Source organism: Vitis riparia, chromosome 7 (genome assembly GCF_004353265.1).
Source record: "Vitis riparia cultivar Riparia Gloire de Montpellier isolate 1030 chromosome 7, EGFV_Vit.rip_1.0, whole genome shotgun sequence".
Lineage (NCBI taxonomy): Eukaryota > Viridiplantae > Streptophyta > Magnoliopsida > Vitales > Vitaceae > Vitis > Vitis riparia.
Genome location: NC_048437.1, coordinates 8,934,281 through 8,956,188, shown reverse-complemented (window position 1 = coordinate 8,956,188; position 21,908 = coordinate 8,934,281). Strand labels below are relative to the sequence as shown.

Genomic DNA, 21,908 nt, shown 5'->3' with positions numbered 1-21,908 from the left:
TTATTATCAATAAAAATATATTTAAAAGGCATATAATATTTCCATATTTCCATATTTTATATCCTATTTTTATCGATTTCTCATTTATTTTTCGTCTCATTCGGATATGCTGTTAATCAAGAAATCAAAATTCTAATTTGTGGTTTGTAAATTTTTGCAAAAAAATTATGAAGTTATTTCCCCATATTTAGAAATCGCCCAATTCAAATCATTTTTCCATTGAAGGTCTCACTGAACATTTTGGGCCACTTGCCAGTGGGGTCCAAGCTCCTGCAGAAACTGCCATTGGTTTGTTATACGGGCTTAAAAACCCTACTGTAACTCTACCCCCATTCCTCCATATTCCTCTGATTCCATCTCCAGGTGAACCCTCTCTCCCTCTCTGACGCCCATATGGGTTTTTATTTGTTTGTTGATTTATTATTCTCATATACTGAATCAGTTTGAATTATTCCAAAACCTGTTCTACAGGAAAAACCCATTTTCCCGGGAAACCATTTTCATTGTGTTTTGTATTTTTGCTTTCTTCTAGTTTGATGGGATGTTCTGTGGGAAGCCCTTCACTGTTTTGGGTGTTTCTTGAAATTTTTTTCCATCAAAACAAGCAGGGTACAGAGAAAATGTCTTCAAAATTCAACACTCATGGAGGAAAGTTTTCCTGGGAAAAGGTTACTTAGCTGCTAATGGGTTTCATTTGTTTTGCAGGAAAAAATTTTCCCAGAGAAAAGGTAAATTGGGTAATTGAATTTGCAAAGTAAATTTTTGGGGAATTATTTTCTGACGAAACAAACAGTTAGAATCACCTGAAATTTGGGTTCCCCATATTTGTTCAGGGTTGTGTCCTTTGGTTCCATTTCCCATGTTGTCTATAATTCTTGCTTATGGTATGATCTTTGATGAGTTCAATAGTAGATGTTTTCATTTATTTAAGCAGAAATATTTGTGCTTCCTTGACTCAAAAGAGATAATGGCAGTCAACCTAGGATACAGAGTAATGCCCTACACAGAGGAAAAACTATTTTCAATTTTAGAAATGAAAGAATGAAAGTAATGCAGAAATGTTTGGTGAGGCATTTTTGAAACTGCTTTTGTGTGAATTTCCAGTAAATATGTTGTTTTGTGCATTCTAAAGAAATCGGGTGTTTTCTGCTCATTTCTGAGCGAGAGAATGGATTATAGAACATCTTTGTTATTTCTGCTACTCTTTTTTGTCAATTGAGCTTTGCTTTAGATTGTAACAAAAAATCTTATGGGATTCTTTGGAGCTCAACCATGATATAAATACCATCTTCACTATCTTTTGTTTGAAACCTTGATATTGCCATTGTTATTGATATTTTATTCCTTGCTTTGGAACACCCTGTTCCAAGAGCCAGGAGCTAGCGCTTTAGTACAGTATACTTCCTCCTTTGCATCAAATCTTGTTCATCTTTAAACTGTTGTTTTCTTTAACTCCTCTTCATTCAAATGAATTGTTTGCTTACTCTCACAAATGTCTTGATGTTACAAGGTAATTGGCTGTATATCTCTTTTGTACTTGAGATATTTGCATTCTATTTCAATGCTAGAGTGGAATGGCCAATGTAATTTTTTCTGCAAGAACAGTGACATTCTTGATAAATGGTTTAAGAATTTGTCTGAGAAAGTTTCAGTTTCAACCAGCACTAATGAATGGAACTTGTCAAATGAACACTTGACAATGAGATTTGCTGCTGTATATTGGTTTGTATTGTGGAATTCAACTTTCTAAATGCTTTAGTGAACCATTTCCAAATTTCCATGTTTGTAGTCAATGGCCTGTAGAATGGGAGGAATAATGTTGCAGTCAACTTTATCAGTACCGGAGAGTGAAAGCTCTGACGGTTCATATATCACTTTCACAACTTGTTGTACAATCCAGAACTGGAACAATGAACCAAGTTTCAGTGGACAAATCTCAAAGCTTGGGATGAAATCTGCTCCTTTTCCAAGAAAGAGGTACATTTTATGACTTCGTGAACAACTGAGTTAGTTGTGGGTTGTTTGGGGCTTTCTAGTGGCTGTGAACCTTTAATCTTCACTTAATCTTGTTAAATAATTGGTTGCCAAGACATACAGGCAACCAATTCAGATTCTTTAGGCACTGTTGCCTTAAATGCATCTCTCCTAATTCAAATTCTTCTATCTTTCCACCCCTTGCCAGGAAATTCTTTTCTAAATCCACTTGTTTGTTGTGACTTCTTCATGAAAGTTCAATCACATCTGTACCTTGTTTCTGAGTCCCAAACTCCAACTGCTGGAAGAATTAGAAATTTTGGGTCTGTTCTGACTAACCTAACAATATTAGAGATTGGTGTGAAAGTATTTGAGTCATTTTCCTGAATTACTATATGCATCTGTACCTTTTCATCACATCAAACAGACTGGAATTTTGCCTTTATATTTCAATAATTTCTGAGTTATTGTCAGTAATTGTAAACTGACAGCATATACTTCTTACTCTCTCAGCCTTTCTCCTTTTTTTTACCATCAAATTCATTTTTGGAATTTCTCTGAATTGTTCATCATATTTTGTGGACTAACATTCAGAATCCCAAAACTATACCTTGCAACCATACTAATGGTTGGTGATTAATCATGATTGCCTGACTGAAACTGAAAAATTATCCAGGTTTGCACCTTGAATTCAATCAGCTTTTAAAACATTTGTGGGCCATTTGGATGAATTAAGGGGTATGGATTAACCGTTATGTTTTGTGGTGCATCTGAAATGAGCCCAATAAATAGCCTTCGTATTTAAATAGTTGTCTGCTGAAAACTTCTTTGGTGAACCACCCATCTTTAAAATGCATCTGGATATTAAAAATTCTTTCCATGGTGGATTTGGTCTAATAATTACAATGATGTTAATGCCCTCCTGATATGCATCATGTTTTTCTACCTTGAAACAGTTTTCAGACGAGAAGACATGGTTGGAAAACGGCCTTTGCTCTAGACACAGGTGGAATTCCTGATAATGGCGGCCAAGAAAACCTCAATGGAAATGGCCCTGATCTTGGCCAGACTCGATTGGGCAGGATAGTGAGTGCAGGTGGCCGGCAGCTACTGGCAAAGCTGAATTCAGCTAGAAAAAATTTTCCCATGAAGGTCTTTCTCCTTTTGTTAGGCTTCTACACAGCAAATGCACTGGCTACAATTCTTGGACAGACAGGTGACTGGGATGTGCTGGTTGCAGGTGTTGTAGTTGCTGCCATTGAAGGGATTGGCATGCTTGTGTATAAAAAATCTTCGTCTCAGTCTACTGGGAGGCTTCAGTCTTTGGTGGTGATGATAAACTACTGGAAAGCTGGTGTTTGCTTAGGTCTATTTGTTGATGCTTTCAAGTTAGGTAGTTAAAAATAGTGAGCATGCCTAGCTTTAATCATCTAGTTGTTTTATGTACCTGACCAACTGGAAGATTTGTTGAAATTGCAAAGGATAGAGTTCTGGGTTGCCCAAGTTCTTGTAGCACTGTATATAAACTGCTTCACTTCAATTCTTGTGTTGTCTTCCATTGTTGCTTTCCAATCCGGTAATGTGCTCAACAAGATCATGAAGTGCAGTTGCTACATTTTATGTTTCTAACTTGATTTGGTAGTGCTAACGAACTTATTTTTTAAGCTGAGTATTGTTATCTTTCTGTGGTCAAATTGGGACTATTTCCTTCTCTTGTAAATGGTTAGTCTTTTCTTCATTATGACACTAACAAAAGTTATACTATTTCAGCAACAATACATGATCATTTTTATAGTTAATAACCATCCTTTGGAAATGTCTCAGGGGTCATAGCCTAAGTGCATGGAAGGTAAACATGGAACCCCACAACAATCAAAGAAAGAAAACAGTAGAAAGGAAAATTAGAGAAAAAGCTACAGCAGCAAAAATTGAGGAAAGGAACAAAAAAATCTTAAACTTGCTTGAGCCCAAGGATGTGAGATACTCCAAGAAATGATGCCTTGTATCCTTAAAAATGGCTGCGGATGCATTGTTGTCGTGTTTGCTAACTTGTGGGCTGTTGTTTGAATTTGATATGATATCGTTGGTGTTAGCAATGTGCTGGGCTCACAACTTTCTTGGTGAACAAGTTATTTGTTTTAGATCTCTAGGGTTTGCTGGAAGTACTTTCATGTCAAAAATCTGTGCTGACAGTTTAGATGGCACTTGCAGAATTGTACATAATGAGACAATGGCTGAGGTTGCGAACAACAGAGGATCACCAATTATGAAGTGCAGACATCCTTTTTTCATTTTTATTCAGTGGTATACAAAGAATTAAATCAAAAGGCACTTAAATGGGGGGCAATCCAGGCACATAGGAGGTATCAAGGGTAGGTGTTGAGAAGAAGCTTGATGTTTGTTCTGCCATACGAGTGGCTAGCTGTGAGGATGCTGCAATTAAAATTCAACAAAATCCGAGTCATGATGAAGCAAAAGACCACATGCTCCTTGTGCAGGGGTTATCATTTTTTGGATGCCCAGTCAGCTTAGACAATTAATGTAGGTACTGGATGTACATATTATGCTGAGGTTGTCACAGTAATTGGAAAATGAATCCTTTTGCTATTGGGAGAAAGATTATTCCTGCAACCCAATCGATGCTGTACACTTTCGGCCAGAAGTCAGTGGTAGCCCAGATTAGTTCATGTCCTACTCCTAGCTACATGGTTTTGAGCTTTGGGCTTTATGTTTTTGGCATTTTTCCCTCACAGTTGTTAAAGGAGGAAAGCTTGCCTAGGCCCAAGGCTCAACCACTCACTAGTTACGGTGCCTTGTTTACTAAGACATGCACTTTGTTGGAGAGGCATGCATTGTTTACTAATTTATTCCTAAATTTTTTAAATGTATATTAAAATTTATATAATTTCATTATTTTTTATCGAATGTTTCTTTTAAAGGTTTAGAATCTTAAACATTTTGTTGTTTTGATTAGATTTTGAGCACTATTTTATAAAATCGATATGCATCCGAAGTTGTTTGGGTGCACATCTTGTATTGTGTCTTGCACCTAAGCATTGAGAGATTTTGTTAAAAAAAGGAAAGAAAGAAAGAAAAGAGAAAGTAAAAGAAATTTTTGTTACACCTTTGAAGCTGCTGAACAAAGTAGACAGAAAATGAAAAAAGGGTATCTTGAGGCCTAATAAATTGGGATGGCATTCCCCCATAAAGTGGGGATGCAGGACTAGCATTATGCTCATGAGCTTGTTTCTGAAGCCCTGACCCCTATGTGAAACTTCTGTTGTTGCAAGGGAGACCACTTGCTGTTGACAATGGTGATTCATTTTACTTTTCCAGCTCAGCATCCATGTGGTTTCTTTGCGTTTCAGATAAAGTTTTTGCTTCTCAGTGTTTGGAATATTCAAGAATCTTTCGGTATTTGGATAGAGAATGCCTTTTAATTAAACTGTTATATAACTGAATTGTTGAATATGATCAATATGCATTGTACTGTCAGGAATGCTGATAATTGTTTCCTTCTTCGTATAGTCATTTTGAATCAGCATTACAGCCTCTTTCTGGGGAAGAGACCCAGAATCATGCTTTGCTTTTGCAGTAGTTTTTTGTTCTCCTTTGAGTTTCTCCTTTACATCATGGAATGAGATGTCAAAGTGACATGGGGTAGGAAGCTTCATATCACCTGCTCCTGTTCTTTTAGGGCCTGCTCTATATTTGCAAAATCATGTTCTTTTTGGAACCCTTTATTCCATTTCATTCTTTGAGAAAGTCGCTTATTTGAGAAAGGTAAATCTATGATGTCTCATTTGCAGAGGAAAGATAATCTACTTAAAAAGGCTTGAAAGTAGAACACGATTTTATTCTACTTGTTCCACAAGTATCAATGGGCTGAGAGGCATGCATGGGGCCATTGTGGCCCTCGCGCTGGTTACTTTCCTCACTAGATGATTAGGGTGGCCTGTTCTCCACTTCAGCATTGTTTCTCCAGAGTCCTGTGGGTGCTGCTAACCAGTTTCATATTGCAATGTTTAATCATCATTATTGTATCTGGATCTACCCTCCAATGTTTCCTAATTTTAGTCAACAAAAGAGCATTTTGCTTTCTATGATTTTCAGCCATTTATCATTGATCAATTCTCCAAACAGAGAAAGGGAAAAAAAAATCTTCTGAAAATCTAATCAGGTTTGGGACGCAATAAAGTGGATTCTTCATACCTAAATACAATGATGGAAACCTAAGGTGGTCCTCACTCCTCACGCCTCTTGTCACCAAAACAGTGGGAGTTTAAAGCTTTTTGTATGCAAGAAGGTGATCCTTTGTTTGTTATTTCCAGAATCTGTAGCACTTTTCTTTTTTTCTTTTTAGTCCTTCATCAGTGTTTGTGGTATTCATCCATTCCAAGTATATCTAATCAAACATATCTTTTTAGATTCTTATAAAACCCAATAATTTACGCAATGAAGTGAAAAGTGAAACCCATACTTACCTACAACATTAAAGCATTCAATTACATTTATTCAAACCCTATTAAATAGACCTTGACCCATCTAGTATGGTGGGTTTTACTTGCTTCGCCTGGCTAGACAAACGTTACTTACTTTTCAAGTCATGTTGACCAGACTCACCTAAAGCTCTATCTAACAAGTTGGACCTGCTCCACAGTTGCTCCTCATCTTTTTGTAAATTCCAAATGAATGGTAGTTGGTCGTGATTCTTGACCTCATTGTTCATTCTTAGCATGATAGGATTTGAGTGGTTACCAAACTGTTAACAAAGAGTGCCCTTTGGAAGGTATACAAATAGGATGAGCATTCATTAGGTTTCTGGCGTCTGTTGATGAGTTTAATTCAGGTCAGCTCGCAGATTCTCTAGGCAGGGTCTATTACCAGGCCTTTTACTAATGATTTGAATGGAAAACCCACAAAAAAAAATGAAGGATTCTCTAAATGAAGCCTGATGCGGTGCATGGGCGCATTGATTCTTGTGGTGCAACTTGGTTGGATAGATTAAAGCTAAACCATATTAATAATGATAGCAATGGCGCTGCCTTTGAAAGAAGTGACAGTGGGTTTAAAATTTCAAATTTCAAATTGCTAGAAAATATATTCAGTTGTGGATCTTTCGGTGCGCATTCTGGTTTGCAAAAATGTGATGTACATCGTCATCTGTACTTTTATCATTTGATGTTGAATGCACTGAAAAGACCACTACGGATCACCCCTCAATGGCCTACAGATCAGAGATATGTGCCAGGAGATGGCAAGGAAGAGATTTATTTATAGGAAAAATGATACAATCCAACCGAGGGTGAGGTAGAGGAGGTGGTAGTGGTGGTGGTGGTCATAATGTGACTGCTGGAGTCTCCTGCAGCTGGGATTGGTGTGGTCACTGTGTGATATGGTCCGAGTAGTTATTATTCAATACTAAAATTCACTGGAAAGCAGACATAATAATCATGGCCCCTAAAACGACGACGCATCCGGGGTACGTCCAAATGGACCATGTTGAGAGGGGAGGTAGAGGTGAGGGTGGAGGTGGAGGTGGTGGGGGGACAGCCATGGTAGAAGAGATGCTTTTTGCATCATATCATTGGCATTGACTCTCTTGTCCAAATGTCTTTGGAAAGTTCGCTTTTTCTGTCCATTCTGGGATTCTACGCCTTCCCCCCGAAACTAAAGACCCCTGCTTCTTCCCCTCTCCCCACTACTCCCAACGGACCTTTTTCTGGATTTTGTGTTTGCCAACTCGAGGCACTTTCGCTCGTGAGACTAGCATCATCCGCCACAGATCGAGAAGGAAAGATTCTGAATTTCTGATCACACCCCCTCTGTTCTCAAGCGTTAACATCTATTTGGATTTTTTTTTTGAACTGTTGCAGGCAGGATTATAAATTTTTGCCTGTAGCTTTTGACTGATTCATTCTTAGTAAGAACCATTTTGTCACATTAATCTGTGGGAAGTGGGAAGCGGGAAGCTTAGACAAAAAAATATGTGACCCCAATCTCTGTAATTCATCCACCAAGAATTCGTTCAAACTCTAAGTTTTGTCCTCATCAAACAAACAATGGTTTAGCAAAGCTATAAAAATGAGGATTCCCAAAAATGGTATGCTTCATCTCCAATTTTACTCAGTTTTATAATTATTTCTTGTTTGTCTCCATGTTATTTCAGTTGAATTTTGTGCATGGTTTCTTGAAAACTGAAATTGCAGCAACTGTCTACCAACATATAGGAACTGCAGAAGAAGCTCCTACGGTCCTACCAACTTCGCCTGATTCCAAATTTCCCTTGTTACCAATGAAGCTATCCATCCCTTAGAGATCTTATGCACATTATGACATAATTTGAGCTTTGCACTATTTGACCATAGCTGTTTAAAAATGTATTAATCTTTCTCTTGATCTGAAATGGTGGAGACACATGGGCATGGAACCAAATCTTGTGTTTAGAAAAAACTTACTAAATTTCCAGAAAAATCTCTGTGACATGGAAATCTGTGTAAAATAGTAGATTAGTGTACTAGGGGATGTTATTTTTTGTAATCCTCAGTTAAAGAATCTCATTAATACAGCTCGCTAATTTAGTGGAATCACAAAGCATGTCTGTCAGTTTCATTTAAAAATTCATTCTTCACTTGCTCTCTGATATTTCCTTCCAAATTTGACATCGAAAACTCCCCCACCCCCATCTCACATAAAATTTTGATAATAAGATAAAATAGAAGTTTCAGTAATTTATGTATTTGAACTAGACCCATCACCTCCGGGCAAGGGCCTTAAAAAAATTTAGGGAGAAGTCCAAAAGATCACTTCTGAACAACGATCCATTTCCTGCCAAAGTCAAGCCAAATACAAGATATTGAATTATTGTCCATATATTCTTAAGTTCATTATCTTATCTTCTGTGATGGGGAAAATTAGCATGAGCTTAATTGTTTAACAAAACGCCCATATTTGTAGCTCAGCCAGCCCCCATTCCTCCTCCTAGGGTCTATGATACTTTCACAGTTTCAGTCACTCATGCTTGCAGCAGGCTTTTGGGCTTTTCTGCCATCTGAAATATGAAAAGGCATTCCTATAGTTTTCACTTTCTCTCTCATGGTTGTGATAAAGAAGCTTTTTTCAGTAGTAGGTCAATATCGCGACAAAAAGAGGCCTGCCCACTTACCACACTCATATCTTTTTCTTTTGTATTTGCCTTGGAAAAGGTCAAGGCACCTTACCCTATTTTATTTGTGGATTCTGTGACAAATGTTAGTCCCTTTGATACTGGAGGACAATTTGGGCATCTCCTAATTTCTCGAGAGGGTTTAGACAAAAGAAAGCCCACAAAACCTTATTTCCTTTTGAGCATCCAATGTTTCCTTTTTCTTTCACCTTCACCTTTCATCCCTTTTGAGGTGACACTGCTTTCATCTTGGCCTTGATTCCTGCTTCCAAATCAAATTTAGACATAACCCATTTCTGATTATTGCTTGGAGCTTCATGAGTTGCTAATTTAGATGGATGGACTCACTAGTTGTGATCTTCGGAGTGATAGTGGAACTTACAATCAAACCAGTTTGGACCCCAACTGAGTTTTGAATTATTTTCTAACCTGTTATTTGATCAAAATGACAACAATTTGAAGCACATTAATCAATTTAACACCATTCACGCATGATGGGCAATGATCGCAATATCTAAACCGACATTAGTCCAACCAGTTGTGCACTTAGGCACTCCCAAATATTTCAGTGCGGAACTCAGATGGACTAAACTCCAAAAATATTATCATATCCGAAGATTAATAATGGCCAAGTCTAGTACAAATGATTGGAGAAAGTTTGTCATCATATTCCCGTTCACCCTTAGCAACAAAACTCACACGGGCCCATGAGCTAAACAAGGGTGAATAATTGCAACTAGCTAGTGCAATGCTGATTCAAAGATCAAATATAAATTTGGAGAAAAGACATTGTGAAAACAACCATTTACCAGAACTTAGCAAGTCATACAAGTTTGGATTGATCCGATCTAGTATACAAATGTATATTAATTTTGGACAGTTCTTTGTATCCAGGGATGCAGAGCTAATATCCCCCTACTAACCATGTAAGGGACAACGTTGGCGGGACGGTCACCAACTCCCACTTGCTTCCCAACAAAAGAAAAGAATGTGGGGATTGGGTTGTTGTTGTTTATTATATATTTTTAACCCTAACGCTGAGAGTCATAGCCACTGCTTATCTTCCCATGATTTGTCCCTTTAGATTTGGGATCTCTAGTTGGACTAATCCACCGTTGTCCACTTTTGTATACTTTGACATTGAGGGGTCTACGGCTATCACTACTCACTAGCATGAAACTTTCTTAAGAAAAGCCCACGAACTCGTCAACATCTTTTAATGCAAAAGGCCCCTCCATTGCAAAAGCCAGTAGTTTTGGTGAGTCTCTTCATGCACAAGACACTTTGGTCAAAAGGGTTAGCTTTTGTTAGCCGTTTTCGTGGTGTTTTATGTAAGCATTTTCAGCCCGGCCCTGTCATGTTCAGACCCTCTTGATAGCAAATTATCGCCTTGTGGTGCTGCCTGGAAGGCCTGGTTTTGCTTCAATGCAAGAAGACAAGTGGGGTTTTAGAGTCTAAGTGGTAGTCTTTGGGAAACCCATTTGGTCGTTTGGACTGTTGGGTTTTGTTCATCTCTGAGACATTCTATTTGGGTATTCATCCTTTGTTTCTATCTAGTTTTGACGGTAAATGTTCTTTGGTTTCTGTTTTTGTTTATGCTTTGTTGGTTTTGCAAAATACTTTGGCTTTGTGTGATGATGATAATACTACTGAAATGATAGTCATTGCTTTCAAGTCCGTGATGCCATCATGGCACCCGTCCTTTGGTCTGTTCTTTGTTCCTGAAATTTTTACAGTTGTTTGTTTCAAGTCTACCACGATACACCTTTTCCCCTGTTTTTGTTTTTGTGTTTTTTCATTTTGCAAAATGCTTTTGTTTTCTTGTGTCGGTAAGAAAATTAGCTGTGATCGTACATGTTCTTAATAATTGTTATTATTTTTGTTTCTGATTTTGGAAATGGGTTTTGTTTCCTACATGATGGTAATTTTATTGACATTACAGATGTTCTTGGAGAGGGGTTTTGAAGGTCGTGACAGTAGTAGCATGCTGGAACTAAGAATGGCTCCCAGACACAAGCGTTCAAAGAGGTGGGTATTGATTTCTTGTGAGCTTAGATTATTCGTTCTTATACGTTCCTTCCAGTTTTTGGCAATTGAAGTTGATGGTTCTTGAACCAGAAGGACTTCTGAAATGGATCATTAATAAAGTGGAAGGTAAAGCTTTCACTTTTACAGCCATGCCATTTTCTCAGTTTTAGTGAGTCACCACTCCCAAGTAAAGAAAAACCTGAAATTAGAGTTTTAGGTTAAGTTTGAGAGCTTCCAATAGGGGAAATTTTGGAATTTCTTGAATCTAGTCTTTTTAAGGCATGAAGTTTTTGTGTCTCTGTTTGTAATTTGCAGAATTTTTCTTTTTGGGTTTTCAAAGTTTTGTCTTCTGATAATTTTTTTTGCAATTAATCCAGTAAATAGTTGCTTTTCAATGTAGATTATGTAATTTGAAACCTTGTGGATGTGGTTTTGGGGAAGTACTAACTTAAGGGCCTCCTTATGGAAAGAAAGTGCACGGATGACTTTCCCTCTCTCAGCTTCTTCTCCTTCTTAAAAACTTAAGTTGCAGAAAATATCTTTTAGCTTGACCTTTTGCTTAAGTGGCCAAGAGATGCAATGAAAAACTTCACATCTCGCCCTACTGATTCTTTGTGTTTGGTTTTATGCAATGACAGCTATCCTGATAAGAGAAGAGTTGAAGAAGGTAACCTAGATGGTTCTCTTGAAGCCTCTCACTGTCTAAAGTTGGTAAGAATCACTTAATTCCACCTTTACATACGAGTGTAATTCACCAAAAAAGGGAAAAGTTCCAACATTATGCTCATGTAATCTAATTGAGCAGAATGTGAGTTAATACGCTTCCTTCTCCCTCCCTTTTCTTGTTCTTATTCTTTTTCTTTTTCTATCTCTTTTTCTTCTATCAATCCATGTAGTCGTCCATAGTCTTACAGCCGTTTAACATATATCCATAATAATTTAGAATGAATTTCCTTAAAATGATTTCAGCAATGTCTTAGTGTTCAACCCTTTTTTTGTCTGGTCCCAGGATATGGGACACTTGACAGACTGTGTCAAACCCAAGAAGAAACAATCCCCTAATACCGATATGCAAAATTCTTTGAAGCAAGAGGTATGGAATTAAACTTATCTTAAATGCAGTCCAATTTCTTGCTCATGGTTCAATTAAGTGTTGTCTGGTGATAAGGGTCCAGATTTCGGGTTTTTATATTTATGGTTTCTAAATCATTAAAAGAGAAATAAAAAATGCAGATCCTACAACTTGAGAAAAGATTGCAAGGCCAATTTGCAGTGCGTTGTGCTCTAGAGAAAGCACTGGGTTATAGATCTTCCTCACATGATACTACAGTTGAAATTTCAATGCCCAAGGTAGTTCTTGTGTTCATTTTATGGGAACAGATAGGCAAATTATTTTGCCTGAATTTAATAATGAATTATTTAGATGGTTCAATGCATTTCCTTTTTGTTCCAAGTCTTTCAATTTTTATGACTAGCATAAAATAATCAAAATTGATGTGTTTTTCCTGAAATATTTGTGTTCAATAGGCTACAAAAGAATGTTTGTCTGATTGTGTGGAAGTTTATGAATCTTTGTTTTTTAAGTCTTAAACTATGGTATTGACTTGTTTTGCTTCATCACCATTATTTCTTTGTGGTTATATTCTAACATTGCTTTTATTGCACTCCAGCCTGCTATGGAACTAATTAAGGAAATTGCAGTGTTAGAATTGGAAGTTGTGCATTTGGAACAGTATCTTCTTTCACTGTACCGGAAAGCATTTGATCAACAAGTATTGGTACAATCCCCTTCTGCCACAGATGCAAGATTAAGATCACCTTTAACGTTCCCAAGGGGGGAGCTCTGGAAGCTTGCAGACCTGATATCACATCAAAAAGGGAAAATTCAGCAGCTTATCATAGTTGTCAATCACATGCCAATCCAAGGAAGGAATCCAATGGAATTAGTGAAGAGAAGATATTGGATTCCAGTGTTCATCGTTGTCACTCCTCACTATCACAGCGATCGGCCTTTGCGACTAGAACTTCTCCTCCAGCAGAATCTCTGACCAAAGCTATACGTGCCTGTCATTCCCAGCCTTTGTCCATGATGGAGGTAGGTAACCCAAGTTTCTTACGATGATCTTGCAAGTTGCAATTGTCTTGTTATGGAGTCTGGCTCTTCCACATCTGCCAATCATGGTGCACCCAATCATAGTACTAGGGATGTGATCCTCTTCCTATCAATAAATGAGGAGCATGGTAGTAATTTTTGTTGTTAAAATAATGACAATATATCTCTGATCCATGATGTGGAGTGCTGTGATTGGCAGCCCACCAGCTGTTACAACGACCATAGGAAAAATGCTGGTGATGGGAAGCTGTATTTTGGATGTATGGTTATTCTGTATTGTAACTCAGTGACTTCTGTACAGTATGCTCAGAATACTTCTTCAAATGTAATCAGTCTGGCAGAGCATCTTGGAACCCGTATTTCTGATCATGTTCCAGAGACACCTAACAGAATTTCTGAGGATATGATCAAATGCATGTCAGCTATATTTTGCAAGCTTGCAGACCCACCTCTGACACATCATGGCCTCTCATCTCCCAATTCATCTTTGTCATCAATAAGTGCATTTTCTCCTCAAGATCATTGTGATATGTGGAGTCCAGGCTTCAGGAAAGATTCATCTTTTGATGTCCGGTTAGATAATCCTTTCCATGTTGAAGGACTTAAAGAGTTCAGTGGGCCTTACAGTACTATGGTTGAAGTGCCATGGATATATAGAGATAATCAGAAACTGGGAGCTATTGAGCACATGTTACAAAATTTTAGGTGCGCCTTTTGATATCCCCCACACCCCCACCCAAGGGGGATCACTTATTGATGATTAACTCCTAAGCACAATTCATTTGATATCTATGTTTGCTTGCCATCCTTATAAGCTTGTTGAGTTATTCAATTACAGATCACTTATTTCTCGATTAGAAGAAGTGGATCTGAGGAAGATGAAACATGAGGAAAAGATAGCGTTCTGGATCAACATACATAATGCATTGGTGATGCATGTAATGATCCTTCTTGATTAAACTATGAAATTTGCAGGGATACCTTGTTTAAAAGTTTCTAATGTGAAATGATAATGATAAGAGCTTCTTACTCTTTGAACAGGCATTTTTGGCATATGGTATACCGCAAACCAATGTAAAGAGAGTGTTTCTACTATTGAAGGTAAAAGGAGCCCTCATGATATCTTTTAATTGAGGAAATTCTGTATGGATTTTATTTTCTCATGATCTTGCATATTACAGGCTGCCTATAATGTTGGAGGTCAAACAATAAGTGCAGACACAATACAGAATTCCATCCTTGGATGTCGAATATCTCGTCCAGGACAGGTTGGATCCCATGCCACTATTCTCAGTTCAAGATTTTAAGCTCTTATGTATATTAACGTATACTTTAATATCTTTTGTATGGCCGTGTATTTGCTTACATATGTGATTCCCCTGCATCTGAACGAGTTCATGAAATGCTTCTGGGCTTAAAAATGAATCTTGTTCATGTCAACTGTTTCCTTGGGCAGACATGAGATCTTCTTTGCATGTTAGACAAAAGTATAGTTGTATTCTTTGCTTCCCCATTTTTCTTTTTTCCTGGAATGGGTCAAATTTATTTCTCTTGCCATGGTTTTTCAGATTGATCTAGCAAAAATAACCATGCATATGCTTTCTTATTCAGTTTTCTAACCTCATGTTTGTAATGGAGCTGATAAAGCATGCTTCTAATTGCAGTGGCTTCGCTTGTTACTTTCTTCAAAAACAAAATTCAAGACTGGGGATGAACGGCAAGTGTATGCGATTGAGCATCCAGAACCTCTTTTACATTTTGCACTCTGTTCAGGAAGTCATTCTGACCCAGCGGTACTTCACTATCTATAATCTGTTCCTTGGTCCTTTAATTCAATAATTAGGTGCTTGTGAATATGTTGCATTGGTGTTTTCTATTGCTTACTGAATACTCCTCTTGATTTGACAAAACTGCTGAATAACCAATCTGATCAGGAATCCTTTTGAAAATTGGAAAGAATGCAACTATAATTTAAGTTTGTTTCCATTTGCATCTATCCTTTACACTCTCATCTTCCCTAGGGGGAGACCCGTGGTACTGCAATATCTGCAGTATGGGTTTTTCCTGCTCAATAGTTTCCTTGACTGTTTGACAGTATTCCGAGGATATCAATAATTTCCTGCTAAATTAAGGGTTTAGCTTTGTATATCCTAGTTTGTGAATTAGGTCAACTCTTTATGCTAATCATCTTCGATCATCTTCAGTTTCACTTAATGCTGGTTTGCTGATAAAATATTGACTATCCATGTTTGGGTGGTGTTTGGATGTTCATTGGCATTGTTGGCCTAGTATTTGCTCATGTTGATGCTGTAGCATAGAGAAATCAGCATAATCATTGGAAGAAATAATGATGCATCAATCAACCAAGTATTGAGCTGGCTTCAAACATGTTAGGGAGCACTAATATATGCTCATCCAGAAGTAGTAAAGACACTGTGCAACCACAATCGATTCAATTACCCTGGGACAATGGGACATTTGACTTTTCCTTAGTACCTCTGGTAACATCTAATTTGAGGTTTGTGAAGCACCCCTCTTTTCTTCCGAACATAGGGCTAATTTACAATCTTGAACAGGAGTTTCTATCTGATCAGAAATAGGATTTACTGTACCGCCTTTACAAGGTTGTGCATGGAAGTGGTCTTAAAAAACTGCAAAGACTCTTTCTTTTATAATGGGCATATTTTTTGGAGGCAAGTCCTTTAAAGTGGTTGAATGTCTTTCAATAGAGGAAGAATTATAGTTAATAGCCAAGTTAAAACTTTGCAAAATTAGTAGATTAAATGATATCAGAGCCATCCAGCTCTGAAGAATGTTTTCTGTTGTGAACATGACAACAGAGGTGCTATTGAGACGGTTTTTGGGTGTTCAACTTGTGTCTCGTGGAGTTTCTGTGTAAGGGTATTAGATGTGTTGATCGATTTGCTGCCCTCCTCTCTTCCTTTTTCACCCCTTGCTCTCAGCAATAATGTGGTTTCTTCCTTCGGACCAAAACAAGTAAAAATTTAGGCACATAATTTAAACACAATATATAAATAACCAAGCAACACAACATAACTGGATGCAAGATTCAAATAATGACTATAGAACATCCTATTTACTCTTTACTTTTTCTTTGCCAACACTTGTATTTTTAATCCTTTTCAGGTTCGTGTCTACACACCTAAGAGAGTACTTCAAGAGTTGGAATCTGCAAAAGAAGAGTATATTCGGGCTACCTTTGGTGTGCGCAAAGACCACAAAATCCTTTTACCAAAGGTCGTCGAGTCATTTGCAAAGGACTCAGAATTGTGCCCAGCTGGTGTCATGGAGATGATCCAACAGTCTCTGCCTGAGTCTCTGAGGAAGAGTGTCAAGAAATGTCCAGCAGGGAAATCCCGCAAGAACATTGAATGGATCCCTCACAATTTCTCTTTTAGGTATCTGATATCAAAAGAACTGGTCAAATGATTGCTCTAACAGGTCAATGCCCTAATACTCAACCTCATCTGCATTGTTCCTTAGATTTTAAATATTGGAAAGTTTTTTTGTCTTTCCATTGTACAAACAAAATAGTAGTGAAACCAGAAATGGGAGAGTAGAATGGCATGACCTGCACCTTGTATTTTGTATAATGTAATCAATCATTCTGCTATACATGCTATGCAATTGAAGTATCTTCTAACTTACTGTTAAATATCATGGAAGGGCTCTATGTGCTATGCAAAATTGAGGTATCTTCCATTTTGGTTAGACCAGTATTCAGAATGAAAATGCTAAATCCCCAGAAAGAATATGCTCAACTCTTGGCCCAAGCAGCCGGAAGGATCGATCAAATGGTAGGCCTCAGAATAGTTGGAAGCCACCACCTTTTCAAACTGGCCTCTGAGGTACTTGCACTGCCCCAAACCACACTCCTTCCCCGGTAATATCCCAGCTCCAGCTGAGATCGTCCGCATTGTCCCCAACAGCAGCGTATCCTTTCCTGTCACCTCTCTCCTCATGGCATACCCCATTTTCTGTCCATTGCAATGCATTGCCCACGTAGCTGCACTCAGTAAAGGCTCATTCGACCTGTCCAAGCCCAGGTCACACTGGAGAACGATACGGGCAGTACCACACTGCATTAGACCCGCTAACTCGGACGTGTTAATAGGAAGATCAAGGATGATCAAAGGGAAGCTGTCGACATCTTCCTGAATGCAGAGCTTCACTTTGCTATTGATTGAGCATATGATGGTTCCAGTTACAGTGAAAATTTCAGGTTTGCATGTGGAGAAGAGTGGGGGATAGCAGGAGGCCCAGCAGGAAGCGACGAGGGCCATGATGGGGCGGAGTAAATCCCACCACCGCAGCTGCGGCTTGGTATCAATGGCAGCTTGGGAAGAAGCAGCATTCATGATTGTTGTTGTGAAGCAACAATGTGCGTAGGCTAAGGGGGAGAGAGAGTTGATTAGGATTAGGAGAAAGTAGAGTCCCAAAAGGAAATGAGCGCCCAACCGTATCTTCTGGTTGTTGAAATATTTTAGGAGAGTTTGTTAGACGCTCATATCCATACAGTTGACAACACAACCTATGCCCCTCATCATCATGTATTAGTATTACCACTCAAATCCTTCTTACCTCCTTCTCCTAATCTTTTACACGGCACCTACAATGAGGCCGCCCGCCCACAGTATTTTTGGGAATTCAATCTTTTTCCTCTTCCACCTATGTTCATAATTCTCTATGGGTTGAGGCAATGTGTATAAAGTTACTATGCCTCGAGTAAGATTAGAGTCCAAAAAGAGCATTTATAAGAAGAGTTGGACTTAGTGGGTCTTCAAAAAAAAAAGAAAATGAAGGGGAATTAAACAAGTACATATGAAAGCATTTCATTTGGCTGAAGTACTCCAAAAAAATTTTAGGGATAGAGAATTAGAATTTCAAATGTTTAGAGGTTTGGGCCTATGGAAACTTAAATTTCTTAAAAAAAAAATTATATTTTAAATTAAAAAATATTTACGAAGATTATCTTTTTAAAATTTAAATTCTTTTCCAAATTTCTTAGAACATTTAGAAAGAATTTTGTTTAAAATTCATATAAAATTAATTTTATTTCTATTTTTTATAAATCAACTTTATGCCTTTTGCGCCATTATTATCAAATAGGGTATTTTTATCCACTTAAAAACAAAATCGCTTTCTCTCATATATCAACAAAGACCCACAAAAAGTTTTTTTCTAAATAAAATAAAAAATCCCACCCTCCCATCCTACTAAAAAAAAAAAAAAAATCTATATCTCAAATGTCAATAAAACCCAAAAACTATTTTTTAAAATATCCTTGTCTCTCACTTGCAAAAGATCTGTAAGGAGGCACTTGCAATTGGTGGAGGAGAAGATAACTATAATTCTGGATCTCCATCCCTATCTCTCACGCAGAAATCTAAACGCTTTGTTTGGGCAAAAGGAAACTGTTAGGCTCCTCTATCTGCAGTTTGTAGTATTGATGATGAGGAATGATCAAGACAATCAAAGCATTAAAAATCACGTCAAGAAAAGCGCCTACAATATATATAACTTCAATTTGAAGGCTAAAGAAAAGAGACACTAGTAGGGGCTCTCTCCTATGACATTTCCAGGGGGATTGTAGAAACATATGGTTAAACTAGCATCTTCCTTCGCGCACACAGCTTTGGCACACCCCAACTCCAGCGATTTCCTCCATACCACCTGTGTGTACACCCCACACTCATGATTGGCCACACAGGAGTTGTCAGAATGGTTGTAATACTTCTTCTCTCCCACCCACTCCTCAACGGCCAGCCGCGCCGTCATTCCTGATCCACTTGCCCACAACTGGTTCCCTCCATACTTGCTATTGCTCAGGTTTGCAAACTGGCAGCCGTGTTTGTCTCTTTGGTAGCGTACCAGCAGGCTGGTGGCGTGGGCCAGCTGCTCACTCCACTGGAAAGGGCCAACCCCAACTTCAGCTCTTGCTTGGTTGTGCGCCTCCAGGAACTCCTCGGTTGAGTTTGGTGGCGCCGCCGGAACTTCTGTGCCCGAGTTGGGAACGGAGCTTGGCACCCGTGCTACACTATGGACAAGGCTATGGCACATGGTTACAGCCACCAGTGCGACCGCAAGGAGAACTTGTTGGGCCATTTCTGAAAGCAGTGTGGTCAAGTGTGGGATTGGAGTCCACTATTTATTTGGAGACTTGGGTTGGGTTAGTTTGTTTTTACTTTTTACCAATATGGCCTCGGTTGGTGTCGGTGACATTATCAAGCATACTGGCCAAGGTGAGAGAGAGGCCTTAAGATGTTCAGGAGCAGCTCAAGTCTAAGAGGAAAGGCCTGATTGGAGCAGAGCGGAATCAGTATATCGTACAACCGAAGGATCAGAGGGTAATGGTGGGGATGGATGCTTTAGCTGCAATTTAATGCTCTGTTTCCTAAGATCACTCTGAGTAGGGAACACGTGACCTTGTTGACTTTGATTTATACAGTCATACAGAGACTGTGCCCACGTGAACTCTGCACATGGAAGCAGAGTCGGGCAGCTTGGTGGATTGGATTTGCCAATAATTTAATATTAGTAGAATGGTCGGATCCCTTCATGTTTCCGGGAGTAAACAGTCAAAATGAATTGGAGTAATACTAGTCTCTATGCATTCTATTCGTTAATGCAACATTTTTCTGGCTAATGCACCTTGAGTCTCTCAATATTCCATAATTACCTTCTATTGTGCTATCAGCTCTCCCACCCTAAATTGAACCAAACCCAAGTCAACTTCTAGGGAAACCAGACAACTATGGATATGTGGGACATTTGCTTCAGGTAACATGGGTTTTGCAGCAGGGGATGGATCTTGGGAGATGGGGCAGGGACAAAGGAAGGGTTTGACAAATCAAGACTGTAATATTGAGATTTCTCAAATTATTAATCAAAAGATAAAAAAGAATAGTGAAGATGTACGTGTTAAATGAGAGGAATTTTGAAAAATTCAATCAAAAGTTAATAATTTGAAAATTTTGTCATGTTAAAGGGTGGAAATTTTAAAAATAGGAAAATGAAAATTAAATTTAGAGAGAAATTTAGTTATTAAATGATTTGATATTGGATTTTCAAGAATTGGAAAGTGAATATATAGTTTAAAATTAATTGAGTTTAATACTAAGAAAAGTCAAATTCAATTTTTGTAGTTGGAATTAAACCTTATGAAATTACAAAAGATGAAATGGAATTAAACTGATATTAAATTTGTTGAAAAATAATTGACAAATGGTATGAAATACATTAATATAACTATAAAGGGCTAAGAATTTAATTAGTTGGTAGATATTATAGGTGTATAATATTATATTTTTCGGAATTAAATTTGATTTTCAAATGAAAAAATTAAAGATATAAATAAAATAAGATGAAATAAAATTGAAGGAAATTATAAGCCTTTATATGTATATATGTGGAGACAGAGTAAGAAGGACACGTGGACGACAAGAGGAGAGTTGGAGAAGGGGGAAAAAAAAGAGGAGAGTTTAGGTGTTGGTGGATCTTGCAGAATTTGTTTTATAAATCAAACGTGATTTCATTCTAAGTGAAAAGATTTTGGATGGACGGTTGGATTTTCGGATTTTGATACGGTAGTTTGTTTCTAAAACTTTCATGGTAGAATTTTTTTCTTATTATTTGTGGAAGTTATATCTACTTAGTATAATGATGCTTTGCAGACGTGTATGGTTGTTGTTTTACTTATTTATTTTTTATTATATAAATTTTTAATTTTTTTTGGTGAAAAATTATATTGGAAATTATAATGACACAATTCATGTGAATGAAGGAGAAATATAAAGGGAGAATTACCCAAAAGGGTGGGCCGGAGAAAATAATGAGTATGAAGGCTCACTCTTTTAAAAGATAATTTTACCTTTGAATATGTTTTCTATATTATTTATAAATAAATTAGGATTATCAATGATGTGGGGCTCATACATGATGATAAGTAAGGAAGAAAATGTCGCGATATTTCGGCGATATATCGTCAAAATATCGTGTATCGAAGGGTTTCGACACGATATTTCATGAAGAAATATTGGTCCGGCGATATTTCAGGATTAATCTCGAGAAATCGGCGATTTTGGCGATAAATCGACAACTTTTCCTGATATATCATCTGGTCAATGAAAATCAAACGCGCTACAGTGCCCTCCCCCCCCATTTGCTTGGGGCCGAGAGGATTTGAAACTAACTTACCCTTTGATACTTAATATGCAATATTTTTATATATACTTAAACTCATTATATAAATAAAATATTAGAATATTTTAAAGAGCAAATTAATTATAATTATTTTATAATTAAATGCAAAGTCTTTTAATTAATTACCAAAAATATAAAAATTATATAATTTTCTTCATAATGTTTTTAATATCATTAATAATTAATTAAATATTAAAAAATTATATATATATCATAATTTATTTTACATTATTTAATACAATTGAATTAAATGAATCATATTTTAATACTAATATATATTTTAAAATTAGACATATTACAATCAAATATCATAATATTAGGTGTAATTTAATAATAAATGTACACTTATAAAATTCATATTTTTATCGATGCATACGATATTATTATCAAATATGATAAATCATG

At 37.3% G+C, this 21,908-nt stretch overlaps 3 protein-coding genes and 1 pseudogene across 3 annotated transcripts; 2 read left to right on the top strand and 2 right to left on the bottom strand.

Annotated features, from left to right (window-relative positions):
* The first annotated feature begins 194 nt into the window (after window positions 1-194).
* Window positions 195-4,451, top strand: LOC117919382 (ycf20-like protein). Its single transcript, XM_034836564.1, has 4 exons — window positions 195-363; window positions 706-728; window positions 1,790-1,977; window positions 2,931-4,451. Exons 3-4 carry the CDS (start codon window positions 1,793-1,795, stop codon window positions 3,373-3,375), a joined length of 630 nt encoding a protein of 209 aa, XP_034692455.1. The 5' UTR covers window positions 195-363; window positions 706-728; window positions 1,790-1,792; the 3' UTR covers window positions 3,376-4,451.
* A 5,768-nt stretch (window positions 4,452-10,219) lies between these two features.
* Window positions 10,220-16,936, top strand: LOC117919232 (annotated as a pseudogene).
* Window positions 16,937-17,019: 83 nt separating this feature from the next.
* On the bottom strand, window positions 17,020-17,709 carry LOC117919233 (protein MIZU-KUSSEI 1-like). Its single transcript, XM_034836363.1, has one exon. The coding sequence runs from the start codon at window positions 17,657-17,659 to the stop codon at window positions 17,036-17,038; it is 624 nt and encodes a 207-aa protein (XP_034692254.1). The 5' UTR covers window positions 17,660-17,709; the 3' UTR covers window positions 17,020-17,035.
* Window positions 17,710-18,751: 1,042 nt separating this feature from the next.
* LOC117917801 (STS14 protein-like) lies at window positions 18,752-19,564 on the bottom strand. The gene has a single exon (XM_034834190.1). It carries the CDS (start codon window positions 19,404-19,406, stop codon window positions 18,852-18,854), a length of 555 nt encoding a protein of 184 aa, XP_034690081.1. The 5' UTR covers window positions 19,407-19,564; the 3' UTR covers window positions 18,752-18,851.
* Window positions 19,565-21,908: the final 2,344 nt, after the last annotated feature.

Excerpts from the sequence above, each read along its gene's own strand:
- LOC117917801 (XM_034834190.1), bottom strand. The coding sequence starts at position 19,406 with ATGGCCCAACAAGTTCTCCTTGCGGTCGCACTGGTGGCTGTAACCATG.
- LOC117919233 (XM_034836363.1), bottom strand. The coding sequence starts at position 17,659 with ATGAATGCTGCTTCTTCCCAAGCTGCCATTGATACCAAGCCGCAGCTG.
- LOC117919382 (XM_034836564.1), top strand. The coding sequence starts at position 1,793 with ATGGCCTGTAGAATGGGAGGAATAATGTTGCAGTCAACTTTATCAGTA. Across the intron at positions 1,978-2,930 it reads GCTCCTTTTCCAAGAAAGAG|TTTTCAGACGAGAAGACATG; the intron begins GTACATTTTATG and ends ACCTTGAAACAG.